The 21,892-nt window shown below is 44.0% G+C and overlaps 1 protein-coding gene across 2 annotated transcripts in view; it reads right to left on the bottom strand.

Moving 5' to 3' along the window:
- eml5 (EMAP like 5) overlaps window positions 1–21,892 on the bottom strand; it is a 36,691-nt gene that overhangs the window by 9,308 nt on the left and 5,491 nt on the right. For both annotated transcript variants that reach the window (XR_011693640.1, XM_071498173.1), the window contains exons 2-27: window positions 20,402–20,561; window positions 17,842–17,940; window positions 17,427–17,495; window positions 13,701–13,886; window positions 13,011–13,146; window positions 12,170–12,371; window positions 11,621–11,758; window positions 11,234–11,490; window positions 10,861–11,073; window positions 10,610–10,777; window positions 9,230–9,336; window positions 9,005–9,123; window positions 8,676–8,862; window positions 8,436–8,541; window positions 7,933–8,026; window positions 5,656–5,756; window positions 5,339–5,532; window positions 4,872–4,983; window positions 4,551–4,678; window positions 3,161–3,302; window positions 2,916–3,068; window positions 1,768–1,899; window positions 1,560–1,648; window positions 576–752; window positions 249–450; window positions 47–173 (exon numbers count right to left, since the gene is read on the bottom strand). Coding sequence is in view for 1 of the 2 variants with exons in the window: in XM_071498173.1 (XP_071354274.1) it covers window positions 47–173; window positions 249–450; window positions 576–752; window positions 1,560–1,648; window positions 1,768–1,899; window positions 2,916–3,068; window positions 3,161–3,302; window positions 4,551–4,678; window positions 4,872–4,983; window positions 5,339–5,532; window positions 5,656–5,756; window positions 7,933–8,026; window positions 8,436–8,541; window positions 8,676–8,862; window positions 9,005–9,123; window positions 9,230–9,336; window positions 10,610–10,777; window positions 10,861–11,073; window positions 11,234–11,490; window positions 11,621–11,758; window positions 12,170–12,371; window positions 13,011–13,146; window positions 13,701–13,886; window positions 17,427–17,495; window positions 17,842–17,940; window positions 20,402–20,561 (3,798 nt within the window). In the remaining variant the exon portion in view is untranslated. The remainder of the gene's footprint in view (window positions 1–46; window positions 174–248; window positions 451–575; window positions 753–1,559; window positions 1,649–1,767; window positions 1,900–2,915; window positions 3,069–3,160; window positions 3,303–4,550; window positions 4,679–4,871; window positions 4,984–5,338; window positions 5,533–5,655; window positions 5,757–7,932; window positions 8,027–8,435; window positions 8,542–8,675; window positions 8,863–9,004; window positions 9,124–9,229; window positions 9,337–10,609; window positions 10,778–10,860; window positions 11,074–11,233; window positions 11,491–11,620; window positions 11,759–12,169; window positions 12,372–13,010; window positions 13,147–13,700; window positions 13,887–17,426; window positions 17,496–17,841; window positions 17,941–20,401; window positions 20,562–21,892) is intronic.

Here is a 21,892-nt window from a genome sequence, read left to right as displayed (position 1 = left end):
GCGCCCGAGCATCTGCAAATCCTCTCCACAGCTTCATTTAAAATACCTCTCATCCACAGAGGGCTCTTTCAGCTGCAAGTGGGGTTTCACACCAGTCATGGGTCGCATGTTGGTGGATAAGGCCTTGATGGTGTAGTTGATCTCGTTCTCTCTCGTAACATCACTGTCATAACCTGATGGAAGACGGATTTTTGCTTCAGCAACAGAAGCGAAAAAAAAAAAAAAAACCTTTAAAGAAAGTCTCTCACCTCCGTCATCCTCACTCTCGATGTCTGACTCCTCGCTGTCACACTGTTTGAATTCCCGGTGGCCCTCAGGCTCATGGGCCCAGATCATGAGGCAAGTGTCACCCCCACCCACTGTCACCAAGAGGCTGTCGTCATGGGTCCATCGCACATTGGTAACGTGTGCGCTGTGGGCCACGTAGCGTTTGAACTTTGCATACTTCCCCTGTGGCAGAGGGACAACATTTCTGTAACACTTGTGACATCAACACAGAAATTAAGATTTGTAAAAACTTTAAACCTGAGATGTTCAAACCACATAATACCAAGAGATGTGGATTGTGGTATTACCTTGACAGGGTATCTGAAGAGCTTGACGTATCCCAAATCATCTCCTGTTGCCAGCACCTTCCTGTCGTTACTAAGGCAGGCAGCGGTCACCTCTGTCACCTCACTGATCACAGGCCAGACGCCCTCAACAGACGTTCCCAGGACACACGTCCACGTGCTCCAGTCGATCTTCTCCACCTGAGCCATGTCAGTGCGGAGGTAAAGATGTATGTGTTTACCAAACAACACAGCACTTCACATGAAAAGTATTAAATATCAAACATAAGGACAGCAAAATATAACACAATTCAGAAATGCACTCAAGTGCTTCACCATGAAGAGTGTGATAAATCCACCTACCACCTGTCAACCTTCTCATCTGACTCTATGCAAGAAAGCCTTTCTCCAAAAGTGATTAATTTTTCCTTTAAAAGGTTCCAGAGGCTACTGCAGGGTGTTGTGTCCGATAATAAAAAGCAGTTCTCACCTAACTTAAACTGAGAAAGGTTTGGGACACTGAGCTTCACATAGAGTCCAGACAGTCTGCTGAGACGGCCACATTAAAATGCCGAATGGTTGCAAATCCATAGAAAATAAAACAGGGCCAAGAGCAGACTGCTGTCTCAGCCTGTTAATGACGATCCTGTGATCAAGTGCACAAGAGAATAAATGCAACACAATGAGGTGAGATGGAAGAGCAAATGTAATAGAGGACATCGGCGGCGCCACCAAGCCTAGACCCAGCAGCATCTATCATCTCTGACGCTTGTTTTCTCCATGCTCCCCTCCGCTGTGTGCCTCGCAAGGTGCCTGAATGTCTCACTGTATTAAAGGGACCCTAAACACTATCCCACTTCCACTGCCAAAATTAGAATGATACTGGTGAAAAGTGGGCCGTGTTAATGCTTCACTGCCCTTCCCCGAGCCTCCTCTGATCCCAAGGGGAAAATGTGGGCCAACAGCGCCATAACCACGGCTGCTCCTGTGCCTTTTCTCCCTGCTTACCTCTGTGGCCGGGATGGTCTGCCTTTTGCCGCGAGGAGCTTCGAAAAAAAACTGCTCTTTAGCACCTGTGTTGACTTGAAGTAGTTTTCCTGTGTGTGAAAGAGCCCAGAGGGGCATGGTGTTTTTAAGTGAGACATTTTGAATGCATAATTGGCTCTTAAGCATTTATTTACAAAGATTTCCAAAGACAATAAGGAAGCATGTTTACCTCTCTTGTCCCAGTCCAGATGGGTAATGTAGTTGAGGCATCCTTTGCAGACTCCAACTCTTTTGCTGCTCATTACATTGTAAATATCCACAAAAGTGTCTCCTGACGCCACTGCAAGATACTTCCCAGCACCTGAGCCAACAAAAGAGAGAAAAGTTTCAGTCTCTATAATATCTAATATATAATAATCTTCACCAAGGATCAACAGGACTGAGGAGTTTTAACCAAACTAATCATGTGAGTCTGTGTGTCAGTTGGCTGGGGGTTTGGTACTTTCATCCAGACCGAAATATCTAAACAACTCTTGGATGGATTGCCATGATTGTACAGCTATTCATGGTACCCAGTGGATGAATCCTGCTGATTGTGGCAATCTCCTGACTTTTCCTTTTGCAAAGTTCAAAGTTTTCTTTTATCCTGTGAAATGTCTCATCGTCGACTAGTTTTACCGCCGCATGATTCTACACAGTCATTAATGATAATCACACAGTCTTTTCAAACAACTGGTGATCCCCTGACCTTTCCTCTTCTGGCAACATAAACAATAACATGTGTAAATGCAGGAACTTAATGGTATTAAAAAACAAAGAAAATGCACCAGCTAAGCTGCTACTACATACAACACGCAGGCAGCATCAACTGTGAAACAAAGTGCAAGTGTACTTTTTTAAAAAATAAGAAATGTTAAAGGAGATTCAGTGTTTCAACCATACTAAAACCTATTTCCTGCTTAGTGTTACTCTGCTCTATACAGTGACTTCAAGTCTAAGATGTAGGCTCTCAGGGGTTCATGGGTGTTGGGTTGAGAAACAGGATCACTTGCAGTGTGGATTGAGGTTAAGTGTCCATGCGAAAGAGAGTTTAGTTTCTTGTTCTCACTTTGTCCACCCCTACTGTTTCCCATTCCTCTCTTGCTGTCTCTCCGTCTGGCCTTATTACAGAAAGCCATCAATTTAGGTCAGGCCTGCAGCTATATCTCCCCAACTTACATTGGGAGGGAAATATGTATACCTGCAGAACTTTTGCACAGCATCCTACATAAAGCTTTGAAGCGCACAGAGATTTTAGAGGCCGATTTGCTTCACAGACAGGATTCGATTTGAAGGGAGTTTTGCACTGAAGAAGAAATGCAGAGGTGAGGTGCAGACCTGGAGAGAATCTGATATCCGATATGATGTCCTTGCGGTGGTGGAAGGACACCAGGTCCTCCAGGGTGTCTGCGTTCACAATGAGGAAACTGCCGTCATTCAGGCCCACCGCCAAGGCTTTGCCATCAGGAGAGAAGCAGCAGCAACGGCCGCCTGTGGAGGACAAGGTGCTTGTTAAACCCCTGGGACCGGTGAATTTCTTGTCAGGCTGAAAATATACTCATATGTTCATAACAGTGACTCACCTTTCCTGAGCTTGCGTACAGCCAGCATGCAGTGACTGGGTGAGAGGTCCCATATGCGCAGGGTCTTGTCATCGCTGACAGTGGCACAGAGAGGGAGATGGGGATGAGTGGCCAGGCCCCACACTTCACCCTCCATATGGCCCTGTAGACACATACAATAACATAAAGTTTAAATTTTTGTTGGCCAACTTACTCTTAGGTGACAAAGGAAAAAAGGAGCATAAAAACCCTGAAAAAGGAAAAAAAAAAGAATTTACTTAACATGAACATTGAGGATTTTATTTTGGAAAACCTTTTCTTTTTTTTTCCTTCTATATTTAGATGTGGCTAAACTTGTTACAAATATATTAGTTAAATAATACTGTAGGATTAGTCTGAGCACTTTCAATTCAAAAAAGTATTATTACATTATAAGATATCCATTATGAGTAAGCTGAGTTTGTGAAAGTAAGGACGGCTGCTTTTAAGACTACTGAGTAGAGTTTGCTTGTTCATTTATATAATTTAATTCTTTGTTGTTTTGTATTTGCCCTCAATTTGATTTCAGTCACAGTGCAACAAGTGTGGCTGTCCACTTCTCTTTTTCTTACATGCATAACTACATCCATATATCTCTGTGAGTGACTGTCATTAGTGTACTATATAGTATATATATATATATATATATATATATATATATATATATATAGTTATATAGTATGTATTAAACACAATATATTAATTATATCATTTAGTTTCCCATGAACTGCTTTTTCTTTGCAGCAACATCTGTATCCTCCCTGTTCTTCTTCTTCTTCTTCTTCCTCTTCTTGAATGACAAACATAGTAAGCCTGTTACCTGTACAACCTTTGGTTCTCATCTCTTGTCGGTGGATCCCGTCCATCAGAATGTGTTTGGACATTTAAAGCATTTGAAAAGGGCAATCAATAGCATTTGATCTGTCTGCGCACAATCAGGGGAGCCTGGGAGGGAGGCACTGCGGGACCACTTAACTAAATTCAGCAGCAGTAATTCATTGTGTCATAAAAGGTGTGAGAAATTTAAAGTCTAACATTATCTTTAGTTAGAGTGTCCTTGAACAAACCATCAAAGCAAAAGTTTCATAACAACATTTTACTTTGACAAAGACAGAGAGAGGTTGTTTCACTGTGATGTCCACCAGACATCCAGTGCATCTTCAACCTTTCAAACCGTCACTAACTTGGAAAAAGTTCACCCTGACAAAGGCTCTGACCTTACAGGCCCCCAGCTCATTATACTGCAGGAGAGGCTAACGTCCTCATGAATACTCTGTCTGAAATAGTGAAGCACAAGTTGGAGCTGATGGACTGTGTAATATTACAGTAGATGTGCAACAGGAGTTGGGGTTATTTTTTATCTTTATCTTACCTGGACCAGTAGAGTGATGGGGCCACTCTTGTCCACCTCTAAGATCTCACCATTCTTAGTCCCCACCAGGATGTGGCCATGGCCCAGAGATATGGCACGTATGGAAGGGTTGTCTTCCAGCAGCAACCCTGCAGAGTCGAGGAATTATAGCATAAAGTCAGAGACCTTAACTTGAACCAGGGCACAGGAGGCAATCTTCATTTCAGCTAAAAGCATTGAATGGATTTGCATTGGATGGTTTATTATATCTATGGAACCACAGAGGCATAACAATGATTCAAGGGCAGAGAAGGGCCATTGAGAACAGGATGACCTTTTTACCTTTCGAGCCTGGAGCTAGGACTGCTCTCTTGATGGCGTAGGTCTTGAGGCATCTCTCGAAAGTGTCATCCCACAGAGCTACGATACCATCCTTTCCTCCAGTCACAAATCCCTACAGGAGCACATTAGCACGTTTAAAGCCGCAAAGATCTCTGCAGACTGAACATGTCACTAACAGAATAAATTTTGTTTTACATACAATAAGCTATGAGAGGAAGAAGTTACAAAAAAAAGGCACATACAACAGATACTTCAGATGTGACTGACACTGATACAACAGAAACATAACAGAGAGGATGGCTAGAATAGAAATGTCTGTCACATTGATAGTAAGAAATTGCTCACAAAACTAGGCCTTTACATTAAACTTTTAATTAAACTGTTAACTCATTTAGTTGTAAAACAGAAGTCTAGATGGTCATGATGTGTTTTCAGCTAAGAAGTGAGTAAGACAGGGACTGACATACCTTTTCTAAGGCATGCATACTGAAAACAGGGCCATCATGAGCTTTGACGGTCTTCATCAGGAACATGTCCCTCCAGATGCAAATGTCCCCCGTGCATGTTCCTGAAAACACCATCTCTTCCGACCAGCCGTACACTGCACACATCATTGTCTCCGTCTTCCCCATGTTCCCCTTGCGTCCAATTAGACCACCACCTGAAAGAGAAACAGACCGTCAGCTCACAGCAAGACGTGTCACAGCTAAGCCAGAGCTCTGCTTGTTAGAGTCACTCCTCGCCAATAAAAAAAAAAGAAAAAAAAAGAAAAGAGGGGTCTTACCAGCTTTATGCCAAAACTTCATATGTTTCACACCAGCTGTGATGAGCTTGTCAGGCAGGTAGGGGTTTATTTTGACAACGAAAATCTTGTCCTTGCTCCCCCTGAAACGTATCACAAAGTTTTCTCAAGATGTTTTTATGTTTCATCTATTCTTATGTATGGACCTTCAGAGAAATAATATATAACTTCATTATTTTTAACAGTTAGATTATCACATAAACTTGAACTTTAAATTTAAAGAGGATCACGAAGCAGGCTACACCGAGGACTGTTGATCATGGCAAAGAAATGGTACAGCTCTGGTTGTGATTAAAACCATAATGAGTTGCACTGTTTGCATCAAAATGTTACTGAATTTACAATGACACTACATGTTATTATAACAAAACTGAACAATTAGCCCAATGAACTAGCTCCATCTGAATACCCCCCAAAGACACAAGTGAACTCAAAGGAATTAGGTGTTGATTTTGTCAAAAATGTTCAGAAACAAAAAAAATGCCACTGAATGTGGCACTCGAGGGATTGTACAACTGATGCTAAAAAAATGTAAGCGTGTATTTTATGGACTAAATCCTATTGATTCATCATTTTTCCATTCAAACGATCAGCCCTGTGAGCTCTCAAACAGAGAGACAGAGTGTACAATAATAACAAAGGGACCACCCCCTGTTTTTAGCTCCCTAACAACTATTACCAACACACCAGAAGAAGAATCCAGCAAACTGTGACTGTCTTCTTGTTCCTGCCTGCTAATCTACACAATATGAACATTAAGGACCAGTGGCTGGTCATGTCTGATGCAATGGACCATGCCTGACACTTAAAGTTCTCTAATTGTTGCCCTTTGTGGTGCTGCATTAATCTCACTCTCAGTGAAGCTAGAGAAACATTACGCCCATCTCCTCCCTGTTTGTTTCCATGTTTTCTTAGCTCAGCCCCTCCTGATTACATTTCCCACCTCTCCGTATTCCCTCCTACCCTGCACCCTCTTCCAGCCTCTCCTGCTCACACCCAGCTGAAGATGAGACAGTGGCAGTGTACAAGCCAGACTCTGTCAGGCCCCATTTCCCTCTGCCCGCCTCACTGCACTGCCCACCAGGGTCTGCAAAAGGAGATCAGTGCAGCTCTGATCCTCTCTGTCCCTGAGCTACAGTGAGAGCCTGGCACACAACACGCAGGAGAGCAACCCGCAATGCACTGCTCCACACTAGCCACGGGGTGTTTCAATGGAGTAGATACTAAACATGAACATCAAGCAACAAAGCAAAAGCAAAGCTATTTTGGGATGCAGATGTTTTCCAGTTAGATACTTTTGGGCCCCTCTGGTTTCCAGGTTATATAACTTCATCTACCATGAAATTGGAATTCATTATGTAAATTGAGCATTCATTATGTTCTGAACAAATTAACAACTCATGCTTTACATGCTTTACAGCAATTCATAACGCAGGTCTGGTAGAGTAATCCACTTGCATCAGATGCACATGCCTGGTGTGTGTGCCCCATATCTGGTCACGTGTATCGCTACATCTTATGTGAGCAGCAGTCATTTGCATCATTGTCTCACTGGGCGGTATAGGAAATCAGTCTGTCACACACACTTGTGCTCAGGATCAGGACACTCTTTGGCTCGGAACAAATGCAGCCAGAGTATGTCTTCCTTTATCTTAATGCTCTTTTAAGTTACAAGACCTAAGATTTATACTCAGTCTTTATGGTCCAATTTGTTTAAGCCATCAGGGCAAACTGTGCGCAATTGCCTTTACTACTTCCTGTTACTTTCTATCATCCTCTAATCACTTATTGTTTTTCTAACTCATTTGCTTTTATGTATTATTTGTACTTCCTTTAAAAACACATTTTTCTTAATATGTTTCCATCTCAAAATAAAATCTAATACGTTTAGGAGCCCAAACTCACCAGGATAATCCCATGGAAGATGTAAATTTAAAGTAATTCTCTTTAATCACGGATCTACAGCTGAGAACAATTCAGGCTCTGTCAGGTTGTGTTGCAGTGGAGCAGCCTTCTAATCTAAAAGGTAATTCTCCCTCTTTCCTCTCCTCCATCGATCATGCTCTCAGCCCTGCACAGCAAAGTGGCTTCAATTTAACCCTCATCTATAAATGTCCATATTTAAACGAAGAGCGCTCAAACAATCTTTAGAACGAACAGGAGGGTTTGTCAGAGCTTTCCGGATGTGGGGACAGCAGCTGCTGCGTGCTGAAAGGCCGACCTGCAGCCATGTAAACACTCTAATATGACTCTACTAACCGCATGGCAGAGAGCTTCTCTCCCTTCCTCCAGTCCCACAGCACAATGGTGTGATTGTCGTCCAGGCCCACGGAGGCCAGCCGTTTGCCATCCGCTGTGGAGGGAAAAACCAAAACCATTCAGTGCAGCACAGATGGAGCCGGCTGCTGCTTTGGTTCAGTGAAGTTTGGCCCTTGTTAGCAACATGAAAGCAGCCCGGTGGGTTTGATCTATGGCAGGTGATTCACTGACACTGACATACAGATCACTGTGCTGTTTCTGTCTGGGGCCAATTAAGGGAAGCGAGATGAACAGCTCTACCTTGATGCTGTCAGACCGCTGCGACTATAAGACAGCAGTGCTGCTTGTAAATTGGGTGTCTTGTGAATTTACCCATTTCTTCTCATGTGTGAGAGAGGTTTTTTGTTCCACTATGAAAGCAGGATGTCTGGGGGGATTTGTGAATATAAAACATATGTTATCTTGAATCTGTCTTGATAGGTGAATTAAAAGCAGTGTGTTACCAGAAAAGTCCAGAGCGCACACTCCGAGCTGGTGGAAGCCCTTCAACACCGACATGGGTTTCAACATTTCTGTGTCCCATATGTGGATGGACGAATCTCTGCCAACCTGAACAGACCAAAACAAGTCTCTACTTTACACTGGAATTTTGATGTAGATAAACAGCAAGCTTCTCTCAGCTCCAAGAAGCCTTAATCACAGAAAAAACTTGAATATTTTAAGTTAGATGTGCTGGCAGCTACCTGGCCTGTTGCTACAAAGTCTTTGAGGGGGTGGATAGCCAGACAGAGGATGTCATCATCATGGCCCAAGTAGAAACGTTGTGTATTCTGTTGTCTGTTGTACACAACCCCAACGGCAGCCACGTGGTAGACTATCTCCCCGGTCTGGGTGTAGAACAGGTTGCTCCTGCAATCGTACCCTCTGTAGCTGAAAACAAAAAAAGCACATTGTAGAATGATTGAGGGGAAGGAGACAGTAAGAAGGGGTTAAGGTCTCCATTTTGGAAATGCTTGGCTAATTTAAATTCATCTTTCAGTATTGGCCTTGTGATATTACGGGCTCTGCCTACCCATGGATGAAATGCAGCTTCACCCCGCTCCCTGGTGCTCGCTCTCTCTTCTTCATGGCCGTCGCTCGATGCTTCTCTTTGCACTGCTCTTTGAGCTGAGGTAGATCTTCTTTATACACCTGGACGCACAAAGAAAAGTGTGTACTTTCTCTATCTTTAATAAATCCTATGATTTCCATTGAGACATGTTTTACAGAGGAGTGTGCGCTTGATTTTGTTACAAACCTGTCTCCGATACGTGAGCTGTGTCTCCTGCTCGATTTCCGAGTCCATCTCAGGTACGTCTGACTGATCAGAGTCTGATTCTTCACTGTTGGAGTCTGCCAAGGTCTCTGCAAGTGGAAACAAGGTTGCATCATAGCTCATGTGTAATATCCTCCCCTGCCTCTATATCAGACAAATATCCCACTGCACACACAGTAAAAAAACAAAACACCGCACCCCGTTTCAGTAGGAGTGAGGGTCGATCTTGTAATAATACTGTGACATCTCCTATTTATCAGGCAGTCATGCTTCACAGTGACATCGCTGAAGACAAATGTATAAAAATGCTGATGCAGCACAGTGCAGCCGTGCCAAGACAAGGCAATAAGCGGAACTGGCAGCTAAGGGCGGCCACTCACAAGACCCATTAGGAAAATTAAAAGGAAAGGCAGTTAGGATGTGCTTTAATTTCAGAAAGCACAGCTGCGCTCTGCCTCTGGAAGAAATATGACTTGGGAATGACAATGCAATTATACTTTCCAAGCTTCATTCACTTTTATTGGATTTGTCTTAATTAATGTGATGGCCGCTCCTTTGTAGAGCTTTATGGAAATGATACTTCAATAAAAAGAAAAAAGAAAGAAAAAAAAGGACGGGAATGGAACAATCGAGTACATTTCTCTCTGGGGGTTCAGCACATCAAGTTCATGAGGTTGGCGGGAGCAGTATGGGTGCACACATTACGTGAGCTACATTCATACAACCCTTTACAGGTAACTAAGAAACGTACCATGACACATTATTTCTTTTAATGGGTTGACTTTACAATAATCACTGTTGAAGTAGCAGACATAGTCATAATTTCAGACAGATAATAATGATGCTAGTCTGTTTGTGTTGGCAGTGTTGCAGACATATTTGTTTTGGATAGACTTTGGATAGAGCCTGACAGGCCGTCTCCTTCTTTTTCCAGTGTTTATGCTAAGCTAGCTTGATCACCTCCTGGCTCCAACTCCATATGCAATGCACAGACAGGAAAGAGGAATCATCATCTAACTCTCAGGATGAAAAACTACAACTCTTTTAGGAATTTTTCCCGCACACTCTGTTCTGCGTTATTTGAGTAGGAGATTGAGTAGAGATCAAAATTTCCATCAAGGTACACCACTTAGCCTAATTTGATAATGTCTTGTTGGCAACAGCCACAGATTTTGTGAAGCAAGTAATATCAGTGATGCAAGTCGTCGGCCTCCACAGAAAGCTACGTCAAAAAATAACACTGCAATATTCCTAAATGGATTGATTGGAAGGTAAAATGTAAATCCTAAAATTTTAGGAGGAAAATGATAAATTATTCCCATATGACAGTAAACAATGATATAAATAGTGGCGTCATCTAACCTTGCGGTGCTATATGCAGAGCTTCTTTAGACTTCCTTTCAGGGACAAACTTCCACTGGAACACGGAGTGATCAGCACCACCGATAGTTATTACCCACTGGTAGTCATGTGACCATCTAGCGTTGGTTATGTGGGCTGAATGACCTAAATACTTTTTAAATTTTGCACCTAAAATCAAGAGGAAACATATCAGTGACACAGCAGATGATAATATCAGAAACTTTGTACTTCGATACTGAGATCTTCTTTACCTTTTTTTACACATGGATACCGTAAAAGTTTGACTAATCCATAGTCGTCAGCTGTTACTAAGACTTGATTGTTGAAGTTGGCATCCACAGAGTTGATGTCATTGATATCTGAGTATTTGGGCCATATCCCATTAACCTCAGGGCCCAACACACATGTCCATGAAGCCCACTGTACCAGCTTCAGCTCTTCCCTGTTGGTCACCTCCTTCCCACCTCAACAGAGGACAGACATATTTTATCTCACGATGCAGCTCTGTAACAACATTACATCCTAGAAACACTCCTCTTTCTGACTTAATATTTCTTTAATATTAGTCCTGGAATAAAACTAATTCAGCTGGCAACACTGTAAAATCGACTGCCTTGTGCTTACTTGGCATCCTATAGAAAAGCCTCCTGCCGCTGCCATTGTTGGTCTGCAGGTACTTGCTGTCCGTGGACCAGTCCATGTGTGTGATGAAGCTGTTGGAGCCGATGCACTCGCCCACTTTCTTGTACCTCTGCACCACACCATAGATGTCCACTGAGTTATCATTGGAGCCGACGGCCAAATGGGCGCCGTCAGGAGAATACTTCAGCTCATGGATGGCCTCCTTCCTGTCCTTGATGTGGACCACCTCTGTCATATCTCTGAAGGGAAGAAGACAAATGTAGCTTAAATGAAGAGCTCAAATGGACAAAATATAATGGAACCTTTCATTTTACAGGTTATTCACTGGGGATCAATTTTCTCCATATGCCCTTTGAGTTGTGTACCCACCTGACTCTTAGAACAGTGAATGAGCCATCCTTCATTCCCAGCGCCAGGTGAATGCCATCAGTGCTCACAGCGGCACAGCGGATAGGCTCCTCCATATTACAGCGGGCTATCAGCGCGTGATCTATAAGGCTCCATATCCTTTGGGAGTAGGACAAATGAAGAAGCAAAGCAGTGATGAGATTACAAAGATTCAAACAACCAGAGCATAAATGCAATAAGAGAAAAGGTCTGCCAGTACAAATTGAATAGGCGATGGTGTTTGTGGCGTCTTTCCTGTTGTGTATTTGGTTTATGGCGGCACACCGACAGTTTGAAGCCCTTTATTTTTGTTAAATTTTGGAAAAAAACCAAAACATAACAATAAAACAGAAGACATTATCAATGAGTGTACTCCCCTTTAGTATTTTTAAAACAAGTATAGTAGATATTCAGTGAGTACGAATGCCTGGAACTTAACAAAATAAAGGTAACAAGACATCATCTTTTCCTCCAAAGCTGTATGCATCTCCCGCTGTCCGTGCTACTCTCAGGCTGACACTGAAGCTTCACCTGACGGAGCGGTCGTCACTTCCTGTCATGGCCAGAGGCTTGGTGGGATGCACGGCCAGCGCCCACAGCTCGCCCTCACAGTGACCCTGCATGATGAGGAACGGCTTGTTGCGGTCGTGGACCACCACCTCAAAGATCTCGCTGTCTTGCGTGCCCACCAGGATGTGATCTCCGCGCCAGCACACACTCCGCACAGACAGCCCTATTATAAACACGCACATAAAAATCAGACAAAACTTATAATAAAAAAAAACAAAAACACATGCAAACATGAGAGCAGACAGACATTTGCCAATGCTTATACAGTTATTATAAGAGACACAACAGGGATAATAACAACAGGAGCTGATAATAGCCGTCTGCAGGCTACCTAGGACAGAAATTGTAACAGGACAGCACATGTTGTTAAGCCAATCCGCAACTAACTCTGGGTAATACAGCAAGAATAAGATGGAGGAAGCATGTGCTCTTTACATATGTGAACAGGACATCTGCAACAGAACTCAGACTTACTAACAACAAGAGGAACAGCAGAACAATATGGGGACTGTTACGAACAGACTGACATGGTTGTTAACTCCGCCCTCAATGACTTTACCCACCTCGGCTATTTTCACCTCTAGCTACTGTTAGGTCCAAGATTACAAATAAAGGAGATGGAGAAAATAGAGAAACAAGACAGAAAATGTTAGTAAGGAGAAGAGAAATGGCTTTTTCATCTAACAGGATGTACTGCTTGTAGATTTATACAACTCTTTCAGTGCCTCAGGAGACCACAATTTGGCCTGCAACCTTTCTGTCTGCAGATTAAAGGAAAAAAAAGAAGGCCGCCTGACATCACCTTTATATCCTTGATCTGTTTCCCTGAGATCAATGACAGTAATTGGTTTGAAGTTGAGATCCCACAGCCGGACGCAGCCGTCTCGGCCCCCGGTGGCGAAGCCCTCTTCACAGGCATTCATGCTGAAAATCCCTGACTGGAGGAAATGACAGGCTGTCAGTAAGGATCTGCACAATAAATGAGCAACGACAGAACCAGCCCCAGCTACAGACTGCGTAGCGTGGCTGATGCTCAGCCGGGCATTTGTTTAACAAGGCTTTCACAATCACAAACCTGCTACTGTGGCCTCAAGATAATGCAGAACTAGGTGACAGGAAGTGTCATATTTTATTATTATTGGAAGGCTTTACTGATGGACTCATTAGAGTTACTGTATACACAGAGAGGTACCTTGTTGGGGCCCCAGTGAGGCATTTGGTGGTACAAAAAGCAGGAATGAACATGCACTGTAGTTATTATCCCCTCCCCCATCCACCCATCCCCTCACCCAGCTGTTGATCCCATAGATATCATTTAATCCTGTTGAGCAAAAGGCTGATCCTTTTCTACTGAGCAGAATCAAATGAAGCCAGCATGCATGGCTTCGATCATGGTTAAGTTTAGTCGATGCTTTGGCTGCGTCTCTTCTGTAAATGGTGCAGACGCCTGAGCCACAAAGCACAAAAACAACCCCTGATTTTGTAAACTCACCCCATGAGCTCCTTGAACCGTCCTCATCAGGTTGATCCCTTTCCACACGTAGATGTCACCATTCAAGGCACCTGAATACGTGACCTCATCCTTGGCGCATGCAAGGCAGAGGATGGTTTGGAGATCCCCCGTTTTGCCAAAAACACCACGTTTGGGTGTCAGAGCATTACCACATAAGCTCCAAAACTGCAAATACAAACGGGAAGAGTGAAAGAGTATGGTGGCTAATAATCCCCCGTGTAATCCTGTCCTGAAAGAGTAAATGGACAATTATGTAGTATTTGTATACTACACAGTGAAAACAATCAAGTCATTTATGCTTGACAGACACACACACACACAAAGACCTTGAAAAAAGCAAAGTCAAATTCAAATTCCCCCACCCCACTTCCTGTGCATGTGATACTGGGAACTCTTGCTGGGGGTCAGTGCCGTAACCACCTGATCAACATGCACAGACACAGGCAGCACGCACGCATACACGCAGGCTCATTATCTATGAACAAGGTCATCGGGATGCACGGGCACGGCCTCGTCTGAGGGCTAAATCCATCAAACGGAGGAGGAGAGAGCGTAAAGAGAGACGACGCTCTGTCTGCATGGAGATGAGATCACAGGGAGGGAAGCTCGCGGAGTCTCGCATGCTGAGACACGGCCGTCGGCACATGAAAATGACAGAGAGACAGCTCCTTTTTCTGCTCTCCTTAAAGGAGGATTCACCCCCACATTAGCCGACATGAGTTCATTGCAAAAATATATTAAAGGTGATTCCTCAAACCATGTTGATACTGCTCGAAAAGGCAGAAAATGTAGATGGTGGTGTGCTGTTTGTGAGCAGAGAAAAACTGATCTGCACTGGCTTTATAAACACTCGCAGAGAGAAGAAATGAGCTCTTTGACAGCGACACCCTGTCACACCCTCACTAACACCTATCCTCCGTACTGATAGGGCTGCTGTGTGCTGGCAGGAGGGATCGATTATCAGAGACAGACATCACAGCCTCAGATACAGGCCTGCCATCAAACATCCGAGGCGTGTACGCACCTCAACAGATCAGGACTTTTCCTGAACCTGAGCTCCTGACTGAGCTCTTGAGCAAGCATTTGCATGTGCCTGAGCTTCCTTGTGGGGTCGAGGCTGAAGGTTAAGTAGTGAAGATCGTAGGTGGGTGAGTAATCTGGGAAGGTGTGCTGTATGTGCTGGCTGAAGTGCGTCAAGTGCTGGGTATGTGTAAGGGTTGGTTGGGGAGGGGGGGGGGGGGGGGGGGGGTTTGTGGCCCAGCCTGTTGCAGAGGCAGCAGGGATGGATGCGGCATGACTGCACAGCCCTCCCTGCCCGCAACTGATAAGGCAGTGAGACGCGGGCGCCCGCTAATCCCCTCACTGCTGAATTACGGAGAGGAGACGGGATGCTGGAAGGGTTTATAATGAGGCCAGGCACAGGGGAGAAAGGCACAGAGGGAGAGGAGAAGCACAGTGGAAAGGTGGATATGTGCTGGAAAATGAAACTGCTTTAAGTTGAAATCAAGACCTAGTAAACATTGTGGGTTCCTCTGAATATAATTTCTTACGCATTTGCCATAACACCCGTGGCACAGTGGAAGCTGCTTCTCTTAACCCAGGATAAGTGGTATGTCATTAGCTCAGTTACCTTAACCATCACTCCAAGAAAAACCTTTAAAATGTAATTAATGCAGAAAAGGTTGTAACTCATGAGCTACTGCACTGAAGCGCCCCTCGCTCCTTTATCTAATAATATCCCTTTTGTCAGACTGCAATGACCCTGAATGGTGTCAGAGTCTTAAATGCTACGCTAGCAGAGGTCAATTCTGTGGCAGCTCGCTGGAGGGAAAACTAAATGACTGACTGTCAGCATTGCTGGGAGCTCCTTGCCTCAAAGCTGCTGTCATCCATCCACATGGTGTCAAACTCAACTTCACCTCTGAGGCAGTTTGAGATCCACAAACACACACAAAACATACATGTGTCAGAACACTTGCACTCACAGTTTCCTTATTGGACAGTGCTGGTGTGTTTTCAAGGTTTAGCTCAACGACAACATAGAAAAAATATCTTCAAACCTCTGAAACACATCAGCATGGTCTGCAATTGGTTAACTGTGATGTTGAGTATACAGGATTTATAATAAATGGAAGATAAATCTGATGGGTCCAGAGGTAATTAACCAGACATGAATTTGTAAAAAAAAAAAAAAAAGTTTATTTATTAAGTTTATTGCTGTTTTGGTAAATTACTGAACGATCGTATCTATTCAGACCTCAAAAAATAAAAGACTACAATTTAAGATTAACATATATTGCTTGGTTTTGAGGGTTCACAAGCCAAAAATGTTGGGATCCACTGGGCTACGATATGCAAAACCAGTGGTATTTAATCAGCATCCAGTCAGACAGTGGGTGAATGACTGGTAGGTGGATTGTGTGTGTGTGTGTGTGTGTGTGTGTGTGTGTGTGTGTGTGTGTGTTGGGAGGGGGGTGGGGGGCTTAAGGTCTAAGCGGTCTGAAACAAATCTAAACACAAAAGTCTATTTGATTAGCTTGGAGGAGGCCTGTGAGGAGTAAAACGTTGCCAGCGACCCCAGTCCTCATCATAGAGGCTGCGTTTTCCTCAGCCTGCTAGTGAGTGGATTACTGGGGCTAAATCTCCTGGATGCTCTGAGTGCTATAATCGCTGAGCGAGCACAGGGCCGGGGAGCAGATGTCACATGGTCTGCAGGGTGAAGGCTGAGGAATTATGTGGGACAATTGCTGGATTGCCTTGACATCAGAAAACCAGAAGGGAGGGAAAGAGAGGAAGAAGAGAGAGACCAGGGGATTCAGCAGGGACTGGGGGGGTTGGGTGCGGTGGCCGGAGGGGCTATCTGTGCCACGGCAGTGGGGGAAGAGTTCAGGGGGGAATTACTACAAGAGGAGGCAGGTCAAGCAGGATTGAGAAGAGAGAGTCATCAGTGAGATGTTACACCACTGGGGAATACGTACAGTAGGCTAAGCCGCCCAACTGCATCAAACCCATTTGAGCGTGCCGCAATGTTTAGCCTCGCAGGACCAGTGGGCACGTTTCCTATCCGAGCATGATTCACTCTTTTCCCAGTGTTTAGGAAATAAGCTTCCTCTGCGGCTCTGAACTCCTTGTTATTTCCTAATGGCCACGCCACTCAAGTAACACTACTATGTATCCCAAGGGAAGGCTTGGTGACGACACCCTGCATGAACTCATTGAAGATTTATGAACACCACTCTTCTGTAAAAAAGCAGTGACAGAGATAGGCCTGTGCAGAGAAACAAGCACAGCTGCAGTTTGTACAGCAGAGGTTTTTTTTCAAAGCTGAATGAGGAGAGCTGAAAGGGGAGCTGAGCAGCAGAGTCATGGTCCCCCATAAAAAGAGAACATTTTCCCTCTCTGCAGTGCAGATTACTCCAAATTTGAGAGAAGAGACTGTGAGTCATTGCCTCTCCTACTTATGTTAAGTGCCTAATAAGCATGAATTCTGGAATAAAGTGAATTTGCATACATCTATTTTAAGGCTTTGATATGGTCATGGTGACAAAGTGGAGAAGGCAAGGGAGAAAGGGTCACAGAGTCAACAGATTCTTCAAACTTTCTAATAATGATAATCTGTTTTCAGATATTTATGCTAATGAGGCACAAGAACTTCAGCTCTCTGAGCCAACTACAGCGCGCAAAATGACCAGGAAGCGTCTGTACCTTGATATGTTTGACGCCACAGCTTACGAGTTTGCTCGGCTGGTACAAATCCCAGGATATGTCAAATATCTGTGGGAAGAAAACATACAATACATTAAATATTGGTCTAGAGTCTAGATTTGTAATGATCAAAATGGTTTAAAAAGGAGGTAATCAAAAGAGAGAAATGTGTGTGTGTTTGCACTGGTTGTGTTATAGTGTGTGTGTGTGGGCAACAGCTGCTTGTATTTCATCTTTTTAAAATTCCTTTTCATTAGCTGTGCAACTTTTCAGACGGGCTCTGAAAAGCTCACAATCAATCAGGTCTAACTTATTTATGTCCCCTTCGGGCAGGCTGTCCATCCTTCGTTTATAGCTAATTGAGGCAGTCGATACAGAGCTTGTGATGGAAACAGGGGAGGAAGAAAGTGTTTACTCTGTCTGTGTGACCGGGAGCGGCTGCCAGAACCTTCCCTCTCCTCCAGTCCCACACACAGATTGTGTTTTTAGAGTCCAAGCCCACGGACACCAAACACTGCAAAGAGAGCAAAGAAAAAGACTCACATCACAGATTGAACAGACTCTGCTCTGTTGCACTAATCACTGCAAAACAAACTTAGCTACCTCCACTGTAGCATGGTCAGGCCACGATGAAAGGGCTAATAACAGCTACAGAGCAGAACAGAACAGTTGTCCAGCCCCTGGCACTTCCAGTGAGCACGTTTAAGTGCTTTTGCTGGAGGAGCCTCCTATAGCTGACTGAGTGAGTAGGCAGCAGCAGCAGCAGCAGCAGTGGAGCAGAAAAGAAGAGCGCAGCTCTTATGGAAACCCGTCTCCAGCTTGCTTTACATGTTACAGGATGTCCTCTTTGATCTACTGCTGAATCAGTGTTTGGCTATGGTCTCTGGTGAGGCACTGTTTTAACTTGGATTTGTCTGTGTTTTATTGATAAGTAAAAAAGGTCCTGTGTGAATCCAGTGAAACCATGTGGATGATGGGGTTGCGTATGGTGTAGCCTTTAGGGATGTCAGCTGGTCAGCCACGCCATGAAATTTTGTGGGGACATTTATGTTTCCATCAGGATGAACAACCCAGTCTCCTAAAAATTAAGTTCATATACTACTAAACTGTTTTCCTGATTACTTTGTGGTTTTTAATGAAAGAAGCGTTACCAGGAGGTGGTAGAGGTGGATACAATACAAAGTTCTCAACTTTCACACAGGAGGCCAGAGTTCCCAAACATTAACCAAGCGCTTTTGTTGCCTAAAAACAACTGACTGTAATAACTTAATTATGCCGTAGCCACCATAAGTGGATATTGTACTGCAAGACTGGATATTTTGGCATAGAACAAAAACACTGTTTATGACCATTTTACTGACACTTTTACCAAATACATGAATTAACAATATACCATCACTACATTTATAGAAAACGTAATTTTTCTGTACGTAAACGTAATCCAGTCAAATTACATTTCCTATAAAATGTCATTGCTGTGGCAAATTAGCTGTATATGAAACCATCCTCAGGTTGAAATTTTGCCCAGTGCTTTGTTTTGTGACCAAATACAATGGATGAATTAAAAGCTCCCATAATGCACCCATGCTAAACACCTGCAAAGCTAATGACATTCCCGTCAGCCTCAGCTGTACATTGTGTTTGGTGCGACAGTAATTAGCTAATGGTGGCGTGCTAACATGGTAAACTAACATGGGTCACAGGGTAAAGATTATAGCAGCTAAACATCAGCGTGTTAGAATTGTCACTGTGAGCATGTTAACATGTGGATGTTAGCTTGAGGCACAGAGCCACTAGCATGGCTGCAGACTCTCAGTCATGTTGAGGATTAATGAGAGTTTCATGGGGAAATATACCGAGCAAAAGTTTTTAATCAAGACATGAGCGACCATATACAAATGTTATTGTATCCTTAATATGACATCAGCCCCAGAATTATGTGGCATGTAGAGATCTGGTTAGAATAGTCAGAACAACTAGTATAAAGTGAAAAGAAAGGTCATGAGTTTACAGCACAACCGCATCTCCTACTGAAATATCTAGAAGAGATGTCTCAAACATCAGTGTATTTTTTGATATTGCTTTAATAGATGGATAGGGTAATGGCAAGAGGGATTCCTCTGGATTGTCCGTAGTTCAGCTCTGACTTCCACTGATCAAGGAAGGGGAGAAATGGAGAGTAAACAGAGCCGCTAAACTGAGAAGCGATGGAGCCTCCTCTGGCTTTAAACACTGTCATATTCCATCTAAATCCCCAGCTCTCTACCCGAGCAGGAAAATAGCACAGGGTCATCTCCCTGTCTTTTACTGCAAAATACAGGAGGTATAGCTCCGCTCTGGGAGCTCCTACAGGAGTAAGAGAGAGACACGCAAAGATAAAAACCAAGAGATGGTTCCGCACTTTATCGATTTTTATTAGGTGGAGGCAGCAATGTGTAAACATTAACTGGTGTCAGGTCTGCAGAGAGTAGGCTAAAAATATAACATGAAACGGCTGAAAAGGAAGCTTTCTTGAATGTTCTGGTGATTAACAAAATGATGTGTATATGTTGCATGGTCCCACTGAGTATTTTAAGGATTGCCATGTGCTAAAGCTTCTCTCACCTTAACACTGCTCGGTGCTGCCAGCCTCTGCGATGCAGTAGTATAAACACTAATGACTGTTTTTCTTTAAAATCTCTCAAGCAGAGCATGTCTGTGTGCAGCTGTCCAGCTAATGCTGCTGGAGTAATCACAGATGTGTCATTCAGAAACTCAGCCCAGCAGGCGAGCTGCAAAAAGCCCACAGCTTTTGAGTGGAGTTCTGATTGATGCTGCTGCTGTGCTGCTCAAACCGAACTTTTCCGTTGACACTTTTGTCTCTGTCTATATCCTCTGACATCACACCTTATTTAGACAAAGACAGCACTGTTCTTTTTATTTTGTGACATATTCTTTCTTTCATTAAAATGAGTATCATCGGGTCTCAACAGTACCTGTCCCTCGAGGTCAAAGGCCAGGCAGGCGATGCCATGTGTGTGCACATCCTTGAGGATGGACACAGTCTGCACAGTGTAGGAGTCCCATACACAGATGTAAGGCTCCTTGCCCACCTGCCCCGTGGCCACCAACACACGCTCCGGATGGAGAGCTAAACTGTACAGAGAGAGAGTGAAAGGGGAGGCAAAACATCTGGTTAGCATTACCATTTTGCACGCTTGTGAGAGTGTGTTCGTGTGTGTGCTGAGAGCAAAGAGGCGGCAGAAACCACTGGGATGAGATGAACACATTAAGTCTGTGATGGGCCTGAATATGGAAGCAGAGGGGCAGCTTGATGAGGTGACATGGTTCAATTAACTCAGTCATGCTCAAATACACACATGCAGCTTGGCTTCATGCGTGCCTACAGCGTGCTCACAGAATATAAAAAGCAGTATTGGTGAATCTGTGAATTTAATTTCTCTCCATTTTGGTTCATTTTCCCAGCAGCCCATGGACCCTTCTCTGCCCCTTTCACCTTTTCTAATTCATCTGGGGTTTCCTCGCATCACCAGGCATATGTTTGTAACACTGTTACATAACCTCCCCTCCTCACTTGTACGTCCCCCCACCTACAAGCAATCCCACTCTACAGCTGAGCAACAGCCTGCTGTATAAAGCCCCCCCCCCCCTTCAGTGGCCGCCAGTCACGTTCCAGGCAGGCCTGAGTGATTCACTGGGCAATTCTTCCTCTTGCCTTGTCCTGGCCTATATATTTCTTGCTGCGACGGAGCTCCCTCCTTTACAATCAGACTGCCTGTTTTGCCAACTGCTCTCCAGAATTTCTAATCCTGGTGCGTATTGAGACAGCAGGTCAGAGAGGCCTCGCAGGCTGTGCAGCATCAACCTGCTGAGTCAAAGCAGCTCACGACAAACGTGGCCTTCCACTTTCACTCCTCTCCAAGTTTTCAGTGTGAATCGCTCTGTCTGACTCGTGACACCTCATCTGCATTCGAAACATGCTGTCACCAAGGACTTGACAGAGCTCTGCTGGTGTAACGTCTCTCGAAGCTGAGGTGGGTTAGACGTGACAGGTCTGATCTCTGTCCTCCCTCAACCTTCCCTCCTTGTTCTCTCCCATCACATCCGCTTCCCCACCTTCTTTGTTGAACCTCTCTCCAACCTGGCACAATTTCTCATCTTACTTTTATATGAATTACATAATCAGAGCAAAGCAGCTAATAATAGCACTCAGAGGAAGAGAAAAATGATTGGAACACTTTGAGATGCAGACAGACACAGCAGAGAAAACTGCTTTGGCTCAAACAAGTACAGCACGACAGATCTATCTGGTTTGACACAGGTCAAAAATATGTGCAGGAGACACTGATACTTATTTGGAATCACTTTACTTATGGCTTTAATAAGTGTAGTATGTCTGTGTTACAGCTTGGTGAAAATCAATGCAGTCTTAAAACCAGCAACAACAAGATTGCTGTTTCACTTAC

The sequence above is a fragment of the Trachinotus anak genome, unplaced genomic scaffold (assembly GCF_046630095.1).
Source record: "Trachinotus anak isolate AG129_WGS33_773 ecotype Australia unplaced genomic scaffold, CSIRO_AGI_Tana_v1 ptg000015l, whole genome shotgun sequence".
Taxonomy (NCBI): domain Eukaryota; kingdom Metazoa; phylum Chordata; class Actinopteri; order Carangiformes; family Carangidae; genus Trachinotus; species Trachinotus anak.
This window is presented reverse-complemented; position numbering and strand designations above follow the sequence as displayed.